At 41.4% G+C, this 16,400-nt stretch overlaps 1 protein-coding gene across 2 annotated transcripts in view; it reads left to right on the forward strand.

Moving 5' to 3' along the window:
* Positions 1–529: 529 nt before the first annotated feature.
* Vcl (vinculin) overlaps positions 530–16,400 on the forward strand; it is a 94,123-nt gene continuing 78,252 nt past the window's right edge. Inside the window, exon 1 of one of the 2 annotated variants that reach the window (XM_052189858.1) lies at positions 530–819. In XM_052189858.1, coding sequence (XP_052045818.1) covers positions 652–819 — 168 coding nt within the window. In that variant the 5' untranslated portion in view covers positions 530–651. The remainder of the gene's footprint in view (positions 820–16,400) is intronic. The other variant, XM_052189857.1, reaches the window with a different exon arrangement.

Raw genomic sequence — 16,400 nt, forward strand, 5'->3', positions numbered from 1 at the left:
TCAATGGGCACTCACGTTTCTTGGTGTATTTTTGTTGTCTGGATCTTTCTACTTTCTCGTGACTTACTGGGAAGTGACGGAGCAGTTTTTGGCTGCGTCCGGTGATACTAAAAGGGGAGCACCCTGCGGGGGAGACCGGAGGAAGCCGGGGTCTCCTCTCTCTCACACAGCCTGAGGTGAGGATATCCCGCCCTACTGAGGTGATCCTGCGGAGGGGCGGAGCTCCGCCACTCTGAGGCGGGAGGCGGCTCCTGGGGGCGGGGCCAGTCCAGTGCAGTCGCACGCTCCGCTCCCACTATGCCCTTATAAGGAGCGCCCCGCGAGAGGGTTCGGGAATCCGGTCGCAATCCCTGCGGCGCAGCCCCAATCCCAGGCCCCTCCCTTGGGAATGGGGGCGGGGCGGGACATTGGCGGCGCTGCCCTAGGGGCGGAGCTTCTCGAAGAGAGACCAATAGGAGGCACAGTCCGGCTCTGAGCGGCGTTGCCATTGGGCGCGGCGGCGTGGATGGGCGGGGCGCCTGTGGGGCTGGTTACGCCGAGGGAAGCCCGGACTCTAGTCGCCGCTCTGAGTCAGTCTCTCGCCGCCGGCTCCCGGCCCTACGGATCCCAGTTTTCTGTTGCCCACGGTTCGCCGCCCCGCTAGCCGCCGCGATGCCGGTGTTTCACACGCGCACGATCGAGAGCATCCTGGAGCCGGTGGCGCAGCAGATCTCGCACCTGGTGATTATGCACGAGGAGGGCGAGGTGGACGGCAAAGCCATTCCTGACCTCACCGCGCCCGTGGCCGCTGTGCAGGCGGCCGTCAGCAACCTCGTCCGGGTGAGCGCGCCGGGCCTGGGATGGGAGCGCGGGTGGCAGATGTCTCCAGGGTCCCGGTCCGCCTCGCTGCTTGCATTCGCAGGCGCTTGGAGCACCGGGTGGGCTCCTGGGCAGGTGCCGTGGTTTCGAATGCTCATTTCTCTGGGCTGTGACCTTGAGCAAGCCACTGAGTGTGTCTGGGACCTCAGTTTCCTCATCTATAAAATGGGGCACTTGTGAGAAATCCTGCCTTGGGGCTGTGCTGTGAAGTCAGCGAGGTTTTAGTTGTAAAGTGCCTAGCGTGTGTGTGCCCGCAGTAGGCGCCCAAGAAATGGTAGTTGTTAGGTTGTCTCACAGTCCCTCCCCTGGGCAGGCTCGCGTCCCCTGCGTTGAGTACCTTGCTCTTAGCTCCTTTTTAGGCCTCTCCGGTCCAGCCTGTGGGTGGGTTCTCTTACGGGCTCCCTGCCTTTACTTCCAAGGATTCTTATTTGCACCTGGCTGCTCCCCTTTCTAATACTTCTGTCCCCCGAGACCCACATGCCCAGCCCTCCCCAGGGATCCTGGTGTCTGTCGCTTTTACCCAACTACTTGGCTTCCTCCTTTCTGTCGCCGCCTTCTTTCCTTCGGGGCGTTTTGCTCACACCCCCTGGACTCTTAACACCTTTACGCAGTTATTCATAACCAGGAGCCCCGCTTTTCTTCTGCCTGACCTTATAGTCATTCATTTTATTCCTTCCATGAAGCTTTACCTGCTGTCAATTGGCTTTCTTCCACTGGGGCCTTTCCAGATTCGGGGGGCGGGGGCCGGAGGGGGGGGGGGCTCCTCCTTCTGGCAGGAAGCAAGATGGAGCTGCTGTGAGAGGCCTGTGGAATCTGGGATCTGCAGAGGGGAAGCCTGGGGCGTTCTTTCCCAGTCCACACGTTTCCTGCCTGCCCCTGGCTCTTCACTGATCTTTGTAGCCTACTTCTGAAATGCGAAAAGAGATAGAGGCTAGTCCCTTAACTATACCCTGGCTAATGTCACACTTGCTCGAGGCTGGGTGTGACTCAGACGGTTGTTGCCTGTGAAGAACAACTCAGGAAAAAGTTCATACTGCTTTCCGAACCAAGCTGTTAAAATGGTGTGTCAGAGTAGTTGATAGGTAACTGTCAGTCGGGTGGGGCTTGTGTTATTTATCTGATTAGAGGACTTTAGTACATGCAACGTCTTCCTGGGTCCTCAGGGGCCTGGGACTGTCTTAAGCATTTTAGGAGACCGGTAGCAAGAAAGCTGGGTGGGGGGAGGGGAGGGGAGGGGAGGGAGGGCGGGACTCTAGGGACTAGGGACTGAAATTTCTGTTCTTTGTACTGATTAAGAAACTATTGAGTAGGAGCAGTGTACTCATTCAGACTGTCTATCTCGTTCTTGTTCTCTTTGTAGCTAATTTTAATCTCAGACCCCAGAGTACATTCTTATGTAGTGTTGTCTGACATGGCTGCATTCCAGGCCTCTGGTTTTTCAACAAATGGGAAACAATGTAAAGAGACAAGGTAATGGTGTTCCTCCATGTAGTACTTGAGGAAATGAAATCTTAAAACCACATGTTGCACTTGGAACACAGCTGGTGTAGTCAAGGGGTTGGTTGATATCTGGTTAGGCTATTTAGAGAAAAGTTATTTATGAGCTTCCATGCCATGAATTAATAAGCACTGAATGTGTGTTGTATAAAGAACATTGAATCAGTGGCCCTCAGGGTATGCATGAGAATCACTAGTGGGGCTTTGTAGATATAACTGTTTCCAGTTCCCATCCCAGACTTACTGAAGGCTTTCCAGGAAAAAAGGTTTTCTGTTTTTTAAAGTAGCTTCATAGGTGGTTATGATGGTCATAGTCAGGAGACATACAAAAGAAAAAGAGATATAAGATGGAAAAAAAATACATGTAGTTACATACTTCCTAACAGGTATAAAAGGTATTTGAGGTTGAATCAGTGGAGAGGATTGGGCTGATAAACAGTCATGAGCAAAGGTGCTACCAGGTTTCACTAAGCAGATTGTCTTGATTGCAGGTTGGGAAGCAAGTTCAAGAGAAATCAGACTGGAAGCCAGTGAATGGCATATGAGTAGTTTAGCAGAAGGTCTTATTTAACAAAATGCACAAATTGGTTGGGAGGGGGAGGATGGTGTATGAGGAAGAACATATGGGCTCTGGGGAGGCCAGAGGACCCATAAACTGCTTTCATAAATGTGTGGATCCTATATACATCTCAAGTTCCTAACTCCTTCCAGGAAAGCACAGTGTAAGTGGAACCTTTTTTCCTTTTCCCCAGTTCCAGTCTTCAGTGTTGATGCTCAAAAGATGGTTAAAGGAAGAGGGACCGTGTGAAGTTAGCCTGGGAAGCTCAAAGGCTTGAAATTGAGGCCTGTGCTTCAAATGCTGCACGAAGAATAGAAAAGGAATTAACTTTAAAAGCAGTAGAGAAATAATCGTAACTGGATAATAAAGCTCTAGGGTTGCAAAACTCATGCTGTTTCTATAAAAGAATGAAACTACGTTTTGAGCAAATATTTTGGAATCTACATAATCAGAACGTTTCTTGCAGATTACTTTGGGAGGCTGTATCCTTGGTCCAGTGCGTCTCTTCTGGAGTTTCTTTCAGATGATTTATATATGTATGCCAAAGTTGTCTTACATAGGTCAAGAAAAATGTATATTTTGAGTGAAATTAAACCCATCCACTTGGCATGGCATCTGTGGTCTCAGACATGGCTTCTTAAGCTATTTCTACTTGTGATTCCTTTTGGCTTGAGAAATTTTTACTCAGCCTTAGTTATAGATACATAAAATAGGCATATAAAATAAACAGTTATTAATAAATTCTAAGTTTATTTTAAAACATTTCTTTGGTATAGATAGAATTTTACTATTAATAAAAGATGCAAGTAAATTGCCTAGTATGAGGTAGATGTGCCTGTTTATTTGTGTGTCAAGAATGAACACTTGGCTGAATATTTGGTACTTCAGTGATACAGTACATCTTTAGTGTTTTTCAGAGTTGATGTGTATTTTGATTTTATAATCTGCAATTCTGAGAACTTAGCTCACATAAATATGTATCACAAAGTGGCAAAACTGTATATAAGGGTCATTTCAGAAACTTGGAGATCCTGTCCTTCTCCCAAGCCAAAATTCCATGTAACGATTTTCTTTTTTTTGGTGCAACTTGTCAGCAACTTAGACAGCATCTTTAAAAAAAAAAATCAATCATCTGAACATAATACAATCTCAGGACATTCTAATGTTATACTTTCATGCTTGGGAATCATGGTAAGAAAATATTAGACGTCTTTGCTTTTCTGTAATTAAACATTTATACTTCTAGAAGTGTAAAAAACTTTGTGTGCACAGCAAAAACACTGCAGTTTATCACTGACAGTGGTTCCCAATCTGAGTGGAGGTGTTTCAGGTCAGGCCATGCACAGTGCAAATGCATGTTGTATGCTCAGGTCCAAAGCTGTGATAAAGTTGCTCCATGCAGCATGGGTGAAGATGGCCAGAAACAATTTCAACTTATGACCTTGGTTCAGGAGCCTTTTACTGGTGCCACATAATTTATCCTTCCTACATTCCAGGTTATGACCCTATGAGGTCATGACCCACCATTTAAGAAGCTGGTGTCTCAATGACATCTGGATATTTCCAAAGTTAGATTTATTGGATGAAGATGAAACTCGTACTTGTTGAACATGGTCATTCACTTATAAAACAGAAATTTATTTAAATTCTCCTTGAATGTTAAGGCAGTAAGAATGATGCTGAACAGAATGATTGCTCTAGTAGATTGAAAGTTAGAGGTGGCATTTGGGAAGCAAAACACTGCAAGTTCAGAGGAAGGAGAGACGGCTTGATGAGAGAATTGGAGGCTTCATGGAAGATAGAACATGTGAGCTGATCATTTAAGGAACATTTAAGGTTGTGAGAATAAATGCCTTACAAATAGAAGGAACTAATCAGACAAAGGGGCAGAATTTTTAAGCATCTAAAAGCAAGTTCCAATTTGAACTGCTTTGGGAGGAGCAGGACTCATTTGGATTTGGAGTTCCTGTATCATTTTTTGTTTTTGGACACGGTCTTACTATGTAGATCTACCTGGCCCAGAACTCACATAGCTCTTCCTACCTCTCCTTCCTCAATGCAAGCTGGAATTAAAAGTGTGTGTCTCTATGTCCAGCTATAGTCATCTAAAACATAGTCCTTTGGTTACTGTATCTAGCAACTGGTTTTGTTTTTGTTTTGTTTTGTTTTTGTTTAACATTTTGTTTTTGTTTTTGTTTTGTCTGTGTAGCTCTGGCTTTTCTGGACCTTATTCTGTAGACCAGGCTGGCCTCAAAGTCAAAAGATCCAATTGCTTCTGCCTCCTGTGTTCTGGGGTTAAAGGTGTGTGCCACCACCACCTGCCTAAAGTGTAGGTTTACTACATGTTCCCAGGTCTGTTTCTCTCTCTCTAAAGGATTTATTTATTTTTATTTTATGTTCATTGGTGCTTTGCTTGCATGTGTGTGCGAGGCTGTCAGATCTTTTGGCATCAGAATTACAGTTTTGACCTGCCGTATGGGTGCTGGGACTTGAAGCTGGGTCCTCTCTAGGAAAGCAGCCAGTGAGTGCTCTTAAGTGCTGAGCTATCGCTTCAGCCCCTGAATGACATTTTTGTTGCACACTTGAGGAGGTCAGCTGGAAAATTTAAAAAGGTGTTTTTTTCTTTCCCCATTTTGTGTGTGTGTGTGTGTGTGTGTGTGTCTGTGTGTGTGGTCATACTGTGTGGGTATATATGGCTTTGCATGTGGTAGTCCAAGATTGACATTGGAAATCATACTCAATTGTTCTTCCACCTTGTCAGGGTCTCTCAGTCAAACCCAGAGCCCACTGATATGTAGTCTCTAGCTAGCTTGCTTCTTGGAGGAGCACCTGTCTCCTGCTTTCCAACGCGCTGCAATTACAGGCAGGCTACCACACCTCATAAAATAATTTTTTTGTATGTGTGTGGTATATGCGTGTGTTTGTGTGCGTGTGCACTTGTATAAGCATGTGTGTACAAATGTGTGTGTTCTTGGCCTGTGTGTATATTTTTTGGAGGCCAGAGGTTGAGGCTGGCATGTTCTTCTCAACTGCTTTTCCATCTTAATTTTTGACACACAGAAGTTTCTCACTGACCTGGAGGTTACAGGTTCAGCTAGACTGGCTTGCCAGTGAGCCCTGGCATCCTAGGGTTACAGATGGACAGTTCGGAGTACAACTTTGTACATGAATAGTGGGGATCTGAGATTAGTTCTTCATGCTTTCTCAGAAAACACTACCCACTAGGCCATGTCTCTAGTGCCTATGAAATACTTTAATGTTGGTGATCCTGCAGCAATCCTGTGGGTAGATATTGTGTGGTCCTAGATAAGGAAACTATGGTTTAGAGAAATTAAATAGCTTCTCTATAGCTAGTTAGCTTGGACTCAGATTCTTGCTGTCTTACTCCAGATCCTCCGGACGTATACCTCCACTGTTCATCTGTTAGATCAGGGTTGTTAAGTATCAGTGGAAAAGTTCCACCTGGAACTAGAAGCAGCAAGAATGGTGTTAGTCACATGTTTCCGTTTGTCCTGGGCCTGGCAGCAACCTTTGCAGAGTCTAGCTTTGGCATGGCCGTCATGACAGTTCTACATAGAGAGTGATGTGATGTGGGTTGCAGTTTCACCCCAAGTCTCCTATACTCCCCCTTCCTTCTTCCCTCCCTTTTCTTTCTCAGGAGTTAAAGAGTAGGTGCAGATCAGTCTCTAAATACCTTATTAAATAAATATATAAAGTATTTTTAAAGATACTTTATTAAAGTATTTAAAACAGATTAAGGCTTTAGAAAAGTCATATGTATGTATAAGTGATTGTTTAGCTTGAACTCTATTAAAACTAAGTAATATTTGAAATAAATTTGTATGTATTCTTTGGGAGATCATGAAATTTCTTTTAAAAAAACTGTCCCAGATCGAAAGGTATCATTAAAACGAGACCGACCGATGTGAATCTTATTCTGATAATATTAGCACTTTTGTATCTGAGAGAACAGAAGGTTTCTGGAAATTGTGTATATTTCTGCATAATTTTAATTGAGCCCAACATAAATGTTTGTTTATATCTACAAAGTAGGAAGTTAGCTGTTACATAAATAGCATTGAGCTAATTCTAAATAGGCACAGCAAGAGTCAACAGTAGTAGCTTTGGTTTGACCCCTCCCCGCTCCCATTACGGTTATGGTGACATTAGGGAAAACACCTTTATGGAGCTAGGACTCACTTGGGTATTAATACAATACTTCTTGTCTGTTTGCTTAAAGATAAAGCAGCCCAGGAGCTGGAGAGACAGTTCAGTGGCTACATGCACTTGTTGCGTTTATAAAGGACTTGGGCTTGGTTTCCAGCACCCATGTGGTGGTCATTCATAACTCCAGTTCCAGGGGTCTGACACCTTCTTCTGACCTCCATGAGTACCAGGCACACTTTTGGTAAACATGCATACATATAGTCAAAACACTCATATAGTATAAATAAAAATACAGCAGCCTGTTTATTTTATGTATTTATTTAACCTCTGCTCATTTATCCATGTATGAGTGTGTGTGTGTGTGTGTGTGTGTACTGTACCTGTATACTGAGAGGATGGCTTAGCAAGTAAAGGCACTTGTTGCCAAACCCGACAAGCTTGGTCCCTGGAACAAACATTGTGGAGGAGAGAACTGACTCCTACAAGCTGTTTCTGACTGTCACGTGCACCCCCTCAACTGTATGAAAAATCAAAAAGGAAAGTACATATATTTAACAAAATAAAAGCCTTCTGACAGGTTCTTAGTAAGTTACACCTTTTGGGAAAGGTAAATGGGAATACCCACATTATCTACATATTGCAGTCTAATGGATCATGTGTATGCTCTGGTAAAATACTCGGTTAAGGTGCTTCTCTTCTCTGGTAAGTTTTAGGGCTATGTCTGTTCTGTTCATAGACTTACAATACAAATTTTTAAATTTAAATGAATCTGCATAGCATTCATTTTAACATATACAACATTAGGAATCAATGTACAGTTGGTACTTCTAGTCTCTAGCTTTCAGACATCCTGTATAGCCAAGTTTAGAGCCTCACCAAATTTATAATGGTCTTTGGCTAATACAGGTCAAATATGTACTAAGGGAGGAGTGGATGGCTAATTGCCCATTGTTTGAGATAACAAAAGTGTTCAGGCTATTTTGAGTTGTGGTTTCTCTGTTTAGGAGTCATTTCAGCTATGCAGGCCACTTACTAAATTCATAGCTCAAGACTCTGCCTCCTATCTGGAAGAGGAATGGGATTTTACATTCTCTTTTTGGGAGTGCCTTTAAAAAATTTAACGATTCAGACCAGGTGTTCCTCTATTATTTGGAGCCCTGCTGGTTACAGTGCAGCCTCATGCTATGAGTCATGAGTTCCACATTAAAGAGCTGTATTTCTTTGAACCATATGGCAGGAGACAAAGATTTCAAGTTGATCTGCTGTTTTGCTTTCTGGCTGATTCAAATTCAGCCTCTTTTATTAGGGTTGTCATGAGAGTGGATCTCTCTCTCTCTCTCTCATCTCTCTCTTTCTCAGATCTCTGTCTCTCTCTGTCTCACTTTCTTTCTGTCTATACATACACACACACTTTATCTCATAGAGCTCCATATTTTATACTTCAAGATTTCAACAAGCCTGCCAGACAGGAAGTAGAAAGACAAATGAAAGCTTTTAAAGAGAAGTCCTTCCTCTAATACATGACAAATGAAAGCTTTTAAAGAGAAGTCCTTCCTCTAATATACCAATTTCTCTTGTGTTTCAGGAACTAGAACCAGCACTTGCTGCTACCAAAAGAAGTAGCAGTCTTCAAGTAGGAAGTATCAGAGAGAAGCTGATCTATAGGTGTCTTTGTAATAAAGCTCTGTGTTGAGGACTTCTGATGAGAAGAGTATTCTGTCAGATAATTGTTCCTCTCAGATAACTCTCACTTTCTAACTTTAGGCCTTCCTACAGGTGTTATATATAGGACTAGGAGAAGAAAACAAATTTCTCCTCAACCTCTATCCTCTCCAACACTGTTCTTTTAAACATTGTTTTGCTGTGACTTAGGTTATCTTGAACTGGCTGTGTAGTCCAGGCTGTCCTTGAGCTCAAGATCTTTTCTCCTGCCTCAGTCTTGCATAGCTTGGGCTAGTTTCAAACTTGATGACCTTGAACTGAGTCAGGTTACCACCTTCTAAGTTCTGGAAGAATATTTGTATGCTAGGACACTTAGCTAAAACTTTTCTTGTTACAAATTATATATATGTGTATGTATATATGTTTATATATTTGGAGACAGGGTTTTACTATGTAGCCCAAGCTGTCCTGGCCTCAACATCCTCCTGACTCTGCTACCTTAAATGCTGGAGTTACAGGAATGCACCACCATGCCTGGTATAAGTTGTATTTTCATTATTGAAAACTTAGTAGATTTTATATTTCTCAATGTTTCATATATATGAACACACACACACACCATTTTTATAATTTTTTTCACAATTAATGAAAAGTGCAAACAAAACCAAGAACCACCCCTAAAGCACTATCCTGTTTATAAATTTGCAATGAAGGCTGGCTGTATGATAGAGACCTTTTTTTTTCTTTTAAAGGATGTGAAATTTTTTTTTAGAGATTTATTTATTATTATAATTAAGTACGCTATAGTTGTCTTCAGACATACCAGAAGAAGGCATAGGATCCCATTACGGATGATTGTGAGCCACCATGTGGTTGCTGGGAATTGAACTCAGGATCTCTGGAAGAGCAGTCAGTGCTCTTAACTGCTGAACCATCTCTCCAGCCCCCATATAGGCCTTTAATTCTAGCAAAGGCAGGCCTGATCAACACAGAAGATTCCAAGTCACCCAAAGCCATGTAGTGAGAGTATGTATGTGTCTAAAATAAAATATTACAAAGAAAAGGGAGGAAACCCAATCACTTCGTGCCTCTTTGAAACTTTATCTTCCATATGCTGTCTGGGAAGCTAGGCTATAGTTGCCTGGCTGCACTTCCAGCAAGTACAGAGAGAAAAAACTTCAGAGTTAGCAGCTAGATCCTCCAAGACCTTGTATATTGACACATTTTTCAAGACATGTTGTCAAAGACTCATTGATTAAACTTGTTTAAATGTGTACATTACATGCAGAGATGATATGTCGATGATCTGAGTGAAAGGGGACCTTAGAAATTAGAAATTGTCAAGAAAATGGACATGGAAATGGAGGGTGCATTGGCTTCTTTCCCTTGGTTGTAAATTTTGTACTTCATACGCTGGGCCATCAGTCCTGGATGATTGATTTGATTGACGTTCTGCTTCCCCACTTCTCCTGGGTGTGTCTCTCTTTACATTGTTGGTTTCTTGAGGACAAGGATTTGTAGTCCCTCCTTAAGTGTGTTGTTCTCTGATACTTGGTGTTTCTGGTGTCATGTTAGCCTATTTCATGAGGAGGAGGATAGCTTTCTATTGGAAACCTTGGTGGTTCTCTTGTCCTGCCCCCAAATATCACTCTATTCCAAATGCCTGTTTGAACATAGAGAGAAGGATTAGTAAAGGACAGTATATTATGCTGGATACAGATTTTGGACTTTTGATTCCAAAAAAAAATGTTTTCTCTTCTTTGAGAAGTCAGGCTTTCCTTGGGTTGGTGTGAGCGTGGGCTGTGTATGTATGTGCATAGAGAGGGAGAGCTGAAAATTAGAACCAACAGTATTTCGATACTCATTGGGGTGCAGATAATAGAGTCATTGGCCCTTAGAGAACTTCCCACTGGTAAAATTTCCAGTTGAGTGACTTTCAAGAGGAAAGTGGCTGCGTTTGCTGCAGTTCTTAGCACAGCTGGCCACCATCCAGGTTAAAGTCATTCCTTCTTTTGAATGTAGCTTAAATTATTCCCACAAGTAAGCTTTCTGTTAGGAAAGAGAAATGGCATGCCTGTCTTTTGAGTTGAAAGCTGATGGTCTATTATTTACCTTCCCAACATTTTTGGCCTTCTTTGACTTCCCACCCTAGAATGCTCACCATTTGCCAGGTGGACAGTACATTTTTAGTCATATAGTTAAGATGAGGGGTTGGGAGAAGCTGGGCATGGTGGCGTACATATTTCATTCCAGTTCTCCGGAGGCAGAGACAGAATTATCTCGGAGATTGAGGCTAGCCTAGTCTATGTAGAACGTTTCAGACCAGCCAGTGCTATGAATTAAGACCCTGTCTCAATAAAATGAATAAAGTTGGATAAGTTGGGCAAATGGATTGTATACGCATTCTCTAATGCTTTCCAAATATTAACATCAAATACTAAACGGTACCTGTGTGCATTATTGGGTATTGTGATCAATGCTAGGATATTTAAGATACAGAAATCATGGCATGCAATACAATCACCCAGTTCATGTTGAATAAGTTCCAGGCACAGTCCCAGTGAGCATATGGAGACAGTCCTGTCACTGCCTTCTAGACTTTGTAGGTACCTGCACTGTCAAGCATCTTTCCCCAACCCCCAAATATTGAAATGTAAAATAAGCCTTGATCCTCCTTACCATTGGCGATTTGGTGATATGTACCATTGGAGAAATTATTTAGTTCCTAGTTCCTCTTCTGTAAAACAGAGGTAAAAATAAGGTGTACCTCTTAGTGTTGTTTGTATGAAATGAGTTCACAAACATATTTAGAACTATTATTGACACATAGTTAAGAATTCAGTATGTATTAGATTTTATCACTAATATTCTTTCCCATGATTTTAAGTCACATTTTAAATGTTAATCTAGTGAAAAGACTGTTGATCTTTTTAAAAAGAATGCCTAAGCATAGCTCTAACTTTTATTCAACAAGGCAAAATGCCAATGAAAGCTTTCAGTAGAATTCCATATGTTGTGGAATATAGAGTTTTACCAACTGTGGGAAAAATACCACAGCTTTAGGTAGTTGAACCTTTGATTTCCAGATTCCCATGATTAAAGACAATATCTATTTTTTCCTTTTTTTTGCAGGTTGGGTGGGATTACATTGATTAAATCCAGGGCTTTATACCTGCTAGGCAAAAGCTATACCACTGAACTATACTCATTTATACTAACCATTTATTTTTCCCCTCCCTTCCTCTTCTTTCCTCCTGTTTTTGAGATGGGTTTTTCTATGTTGCCCAAGCTGGTCTAGAATTCCTAAATTCAAACAATCCTTTTAGCTTCCCAAGTAGCAAGATTTCCAGAGTGGACCTGGCTTAATTTTTTTGTCAGTGGGGTTTGTGTGTGTGTGTGTGTGTATGTGTGTTCAAGACAGGATTTTTCTGTGTAGCCATGGCTGTCCTAGAACTCACTCTGTAGATCAGGCTGGTCTCAGACTCAGAGATCTGCCTGTTTTTGCCTCCCAAGTATTGGGATTAAAGGTGTGTGCTGCTGCCACCACTGCTACCACCACCCAGCTCCTGGTTTAAATATTTATTTTTTTGTTTATATATTTTGGTTTTTTTGAGACAGGTTTTCTTGGTGTGGCAGAGCCCTAACTGTCCTGGACTTGCTTTTGTAGACCAGGTTGGTTTCAAACTCACAGAGATTCACTTGTTTCTTCCTCCTGAGTTAGCTTCTTTGCTCATCTTTTGATAGATTTTTGGTTGTGTATGTCTATGGATATTAAAAAGTAACGCTGCTATTTCATCATAGTTTTAATGCCTTAAGAAATTTGGACTCTGTTCCTGATGGGTATAAAGTTCTGGTGGATGCGGGCTGGGGCTGTGAACTGCCCTCAGAGGCTGGAGAGTACACGTGCAATCAAAAGTAGGCCAAAGGCTGTTTTGGGGAATGCGGTGGGAAGAGAAGAAGGGAAGTTTGTTTTACTTTACAGAGGCTATTTTTGAAATATGAGGGAATTAGCCTGAGAAAATGGGAAAATCTATTGCAAGTGAACATAGAGAAGAGTGTAAATGTGTAGTTAGGAGTAGGGAAGGGTTAGACTACTAAGGCAGATTAGGCCTGCTAGGGAAGGAACTTTATTTGCCATATACACTTGCCACAAAGAAAAGAAAAGAAAAGCTGATTTATGAATATGTAAAACAGCCATCTAATTTAAAAGGTAAAAGGATTAGGGTTGAAAGGATCTCACTCCAGCTACCTGGGTTTCCTCTATCCTCTTAGGAAAGTAAGACGGTAGGAAACAGTGTCTTAGGAGTGTTTGGAGAGAGTTTTGGTACATGTCAGATATATGGTCCCTTTTTATGCAGTTGTGACTTGTCATACTGTCAGTCCAGTTTTCCCATTGTTATATTTTATAGAATACTTATTAATATTTAGAACTTTATGAGTTTGAAGCCAGCCTGGTCTAGGTCGAGTACCAGGACAAGGAGGGCCGTATAAAAAGATACTTGTATTGAAAAAAAAAAGATAGTCCAGTATTTTCCCCACCTTTTAGTACTGCCACTGCCTGGATTACTCTTCCTGTCTTGTTAGGATGAGCCCAGCATGCACACTGCTCTATGAAGCTCTTCAACTGCTCTGTTAAAGTCAGTCTCTCTTGGTGTTTCTGTAAGACTTGGCTCCGGTTCTTATCAAACCATCTTACAAGTTAGAACTCCTTGTGTTTGTGTGTTTCTGTCCTTCCTTCTGACTTCTGGCATCCGGCTTTGAGTTCTAGAGGGGGTCTAGTAGTCCTCACTGACTGGGTGGGATATTAATACTTTAACTCAGCTGGTTGTATTTACAGGACGACTAAATTAGTTTGCTTTCTTTCCTTTCTTTTTTCTCCCTCCCTCCCTTCCTTCCTTCTCCCTGCTATCATCAGAGCAAATATATACATATACATATATATACCTTCTTGTATATTGTCTGTGTGTACATATATATGTATACACACACATATACATATGCACGTTCACAAATAAAAATAAATTCTGAGCCATTACTAGTAGAGTGATTTAATACTTCCGAAGGCAATGATGTGTTGTTGTGTATGTGCTAAATGTTATTCCTAACTTGAGATGTCTCCAGAGTGAAGAAGCTATAAGTCAGTGAATATCATCTCTGTTGCGTCTCCAAAACCAACATTTTAGTGTTACATTTTACTTGATGCATATAGAGGACTGAATGGAAGCTCTAGCCTGGGCTAGTCTACAGCTTCTGTCAAAAGGCAGATTCCCGAGTCATGCTACTCCTAGAAGGAAAAAGAGAAATAGCTCTTTTCTCATACTTCTTGCCTTGAAATGAACCTTTAAACTTATGATTAGCAATGAAATAATATTTTCATTTTTTTCAATGACATTTGGCTAGTCTTTTCTTTCTGATTTTTCTTTTCTATCATCAAAGCTACTAGTCTGTATTAGCGTAATTGGCTCTTTATTTTTCCCTCAAGTAAATCATTTTAAGTGTAATCCTGATCTCAGCATCTTCCTGCCGAGAAACCTGCTAAGCTTCCTCCACAGTGTCTTCTAGTTTAATATAAAAAAATTTTTTTTTAGTTTCTTAAATGTTATGTTTATGAGTATTTTACATGATGAATGTACAGCATATGCATGTCTGGTACCCAGAAAAGTCAGAAGACGGTGTCCAATCCTCTAGAACTGGAGTTATAGACTGAGCCACTGTGTTGGTACTGGGAATTGAACCCCAGAGATCGTGGGCTGTTAACCACTGAATCATCTCTCAGGCCCTCTTCTAGCTGTTGAGGAGGATTACGGCAGTCCCTTTCTCCTCTTATTTCTTATTGAGAACAAGGTTCAGTAAACTGTAAACTCTGCCAAATTGTTATTGTTCAGGGGCTAACAATAATATTTACATTTTTGGCTAACCTTGAACTTCTTGGGTACTTATTATATGCATTCTGAGTTGCATATTACAGGTGTGCAAGTCCAGCTTAGTATTTACAGTTGGATCTTTTGGAAAAAAATAAAAAGAATATTTTATGATATGTGAAATGATAAGAAATTTAAATTTTAGTATCCATCAGGAAAAAACATAATTGGAATATAGCCGTGCCTATCAGTTTACTGATTTTGTATGGCTGCTTTCACACAAAATGGCCATTGAAAAATTGTGACGGAGATCATATGGCTCACAAAGTCTAAAATATTTACTCTCTGTCCTCTTCAAAACAAAACAAAGAAAGAAAGAAAGAAACAAACACACAACCACAAAGTAGATTTAGAGACTCAGAGAGGTTCTAATGCAGTGGCCTTGTTTTAAGAACAAGAAAATGTATTCTCAGCCGTAATGAACTGTGTGTATAAAGCACATTGCAGAGGAGAAGCCAGCCTCAGACTCAAGTGCTGCTCTACCCAGTGCCTCCTCCATGAAGTCTAAACTGCAGTGAGACTTTGCATGTATATGTGTGAACCATATGTATGCATGGTGTGTGCCTGAGGAGGCCAGAGGTGGTATCACATCCCCTGGCACTGCATGGAGTTATAGATAGTTGTGAATCTCTGTGTGGGTGTTGGGTATTTGAACTTGAGTTCTCTGAAAGAGCAGCCAGAGCTTTTAATGGCTGAGTCATTTCTCCAGCCCTGTGATACTTTTTAAAATTTTATTTATTTATTTATTTATTTATTTATTTATTTATTTATTTATTTTAAAGAAAAACAACCAGTAATGGACTGTTTATTCTCTTAGTTCTTCCTAAATCAGTCTTGACTTTGCCCTCGGGGAATAGGCATTTGAGATAGTAGGATTGGAGCATCCTAATGGTTCAGTTATCTCTGACAGATGTTCAATATCTAGATTGAGCTATTGATACTTGTACTGTAAGCAAAGGAAACAAGCTTAATATTCCTACAAGTCTTTCTCATGGCTAGCCCAGTGCTGTGTTAATATTACATGAGGAGGAAGGGTGAGATGTTCATCTACAGAAGGCACAAACTCTAGCAGCATTGCTGGGGGTGGCTGTAACTTTTCTTCTATCAGTACATCTCGGCTAGTCTGGTCCTGAGGTACAGCGCTGTTCTTGTATTTCACTTTTAGCATGTGTACAACTGAGTCTGTGCTCAACCTGCATGGATTCACACTGGATTGTGTTTGCATTTGTTGAAAAAATAAAAATATTCAGACGAGGGTGGGCAAGAGGGCTCAGTGGGTAGAAGTACTTGTTGTTCAAGCCTGATGATCTGAGTTCGATCCCTAGAACCCACATTAAGGTGGAAAGAGAGAAACAAGTCTGTCCTGTAAGCTGTTTTTTAGCTCCCTTCCCCTAGTTAAACAAAACAATGCAGAAGAAGAAAAGCTTTTAAAGGTACAACTTTGGGCATTTATTTAGTGTAGAGATCCTGAAAGCCTCTTTTTTGGGGGCATTTTAATTGGCAGCCTTGTCATTTGATTTCTGTATTGTACAGAAAAGAATTTTGAGCTCTGGCTGCTTATGAGAAATTGAGGCTTGAGTACTGCTTGTCCACTAACAAAGAAATAGTAAAATGTTGCTTTTGGCCCCGATTTAATGGGTCAGAGTGTTTATTATGGCCTGTAGCCAAATTCAGTTATTGTATTGTAAAAGGACTCTGAATAATCTCCAATTAGCAAGTGGAATGGCTCTTAGCAT

The sequence above is a fragment of the Apodemus sylvaticus genome, chromosome 8, assembly GCF_947179515.1.
Source record: "Apodemus sylvaticus chromosome 8, mApoSyl1.1, whole genome shotgun sequence".
Lineage (NCBI taxonomy): Eukaryota > Metazoa > Chordata > Mammalia > Rodentia > Muridae > Apodemus > Apodemus sylvaticus.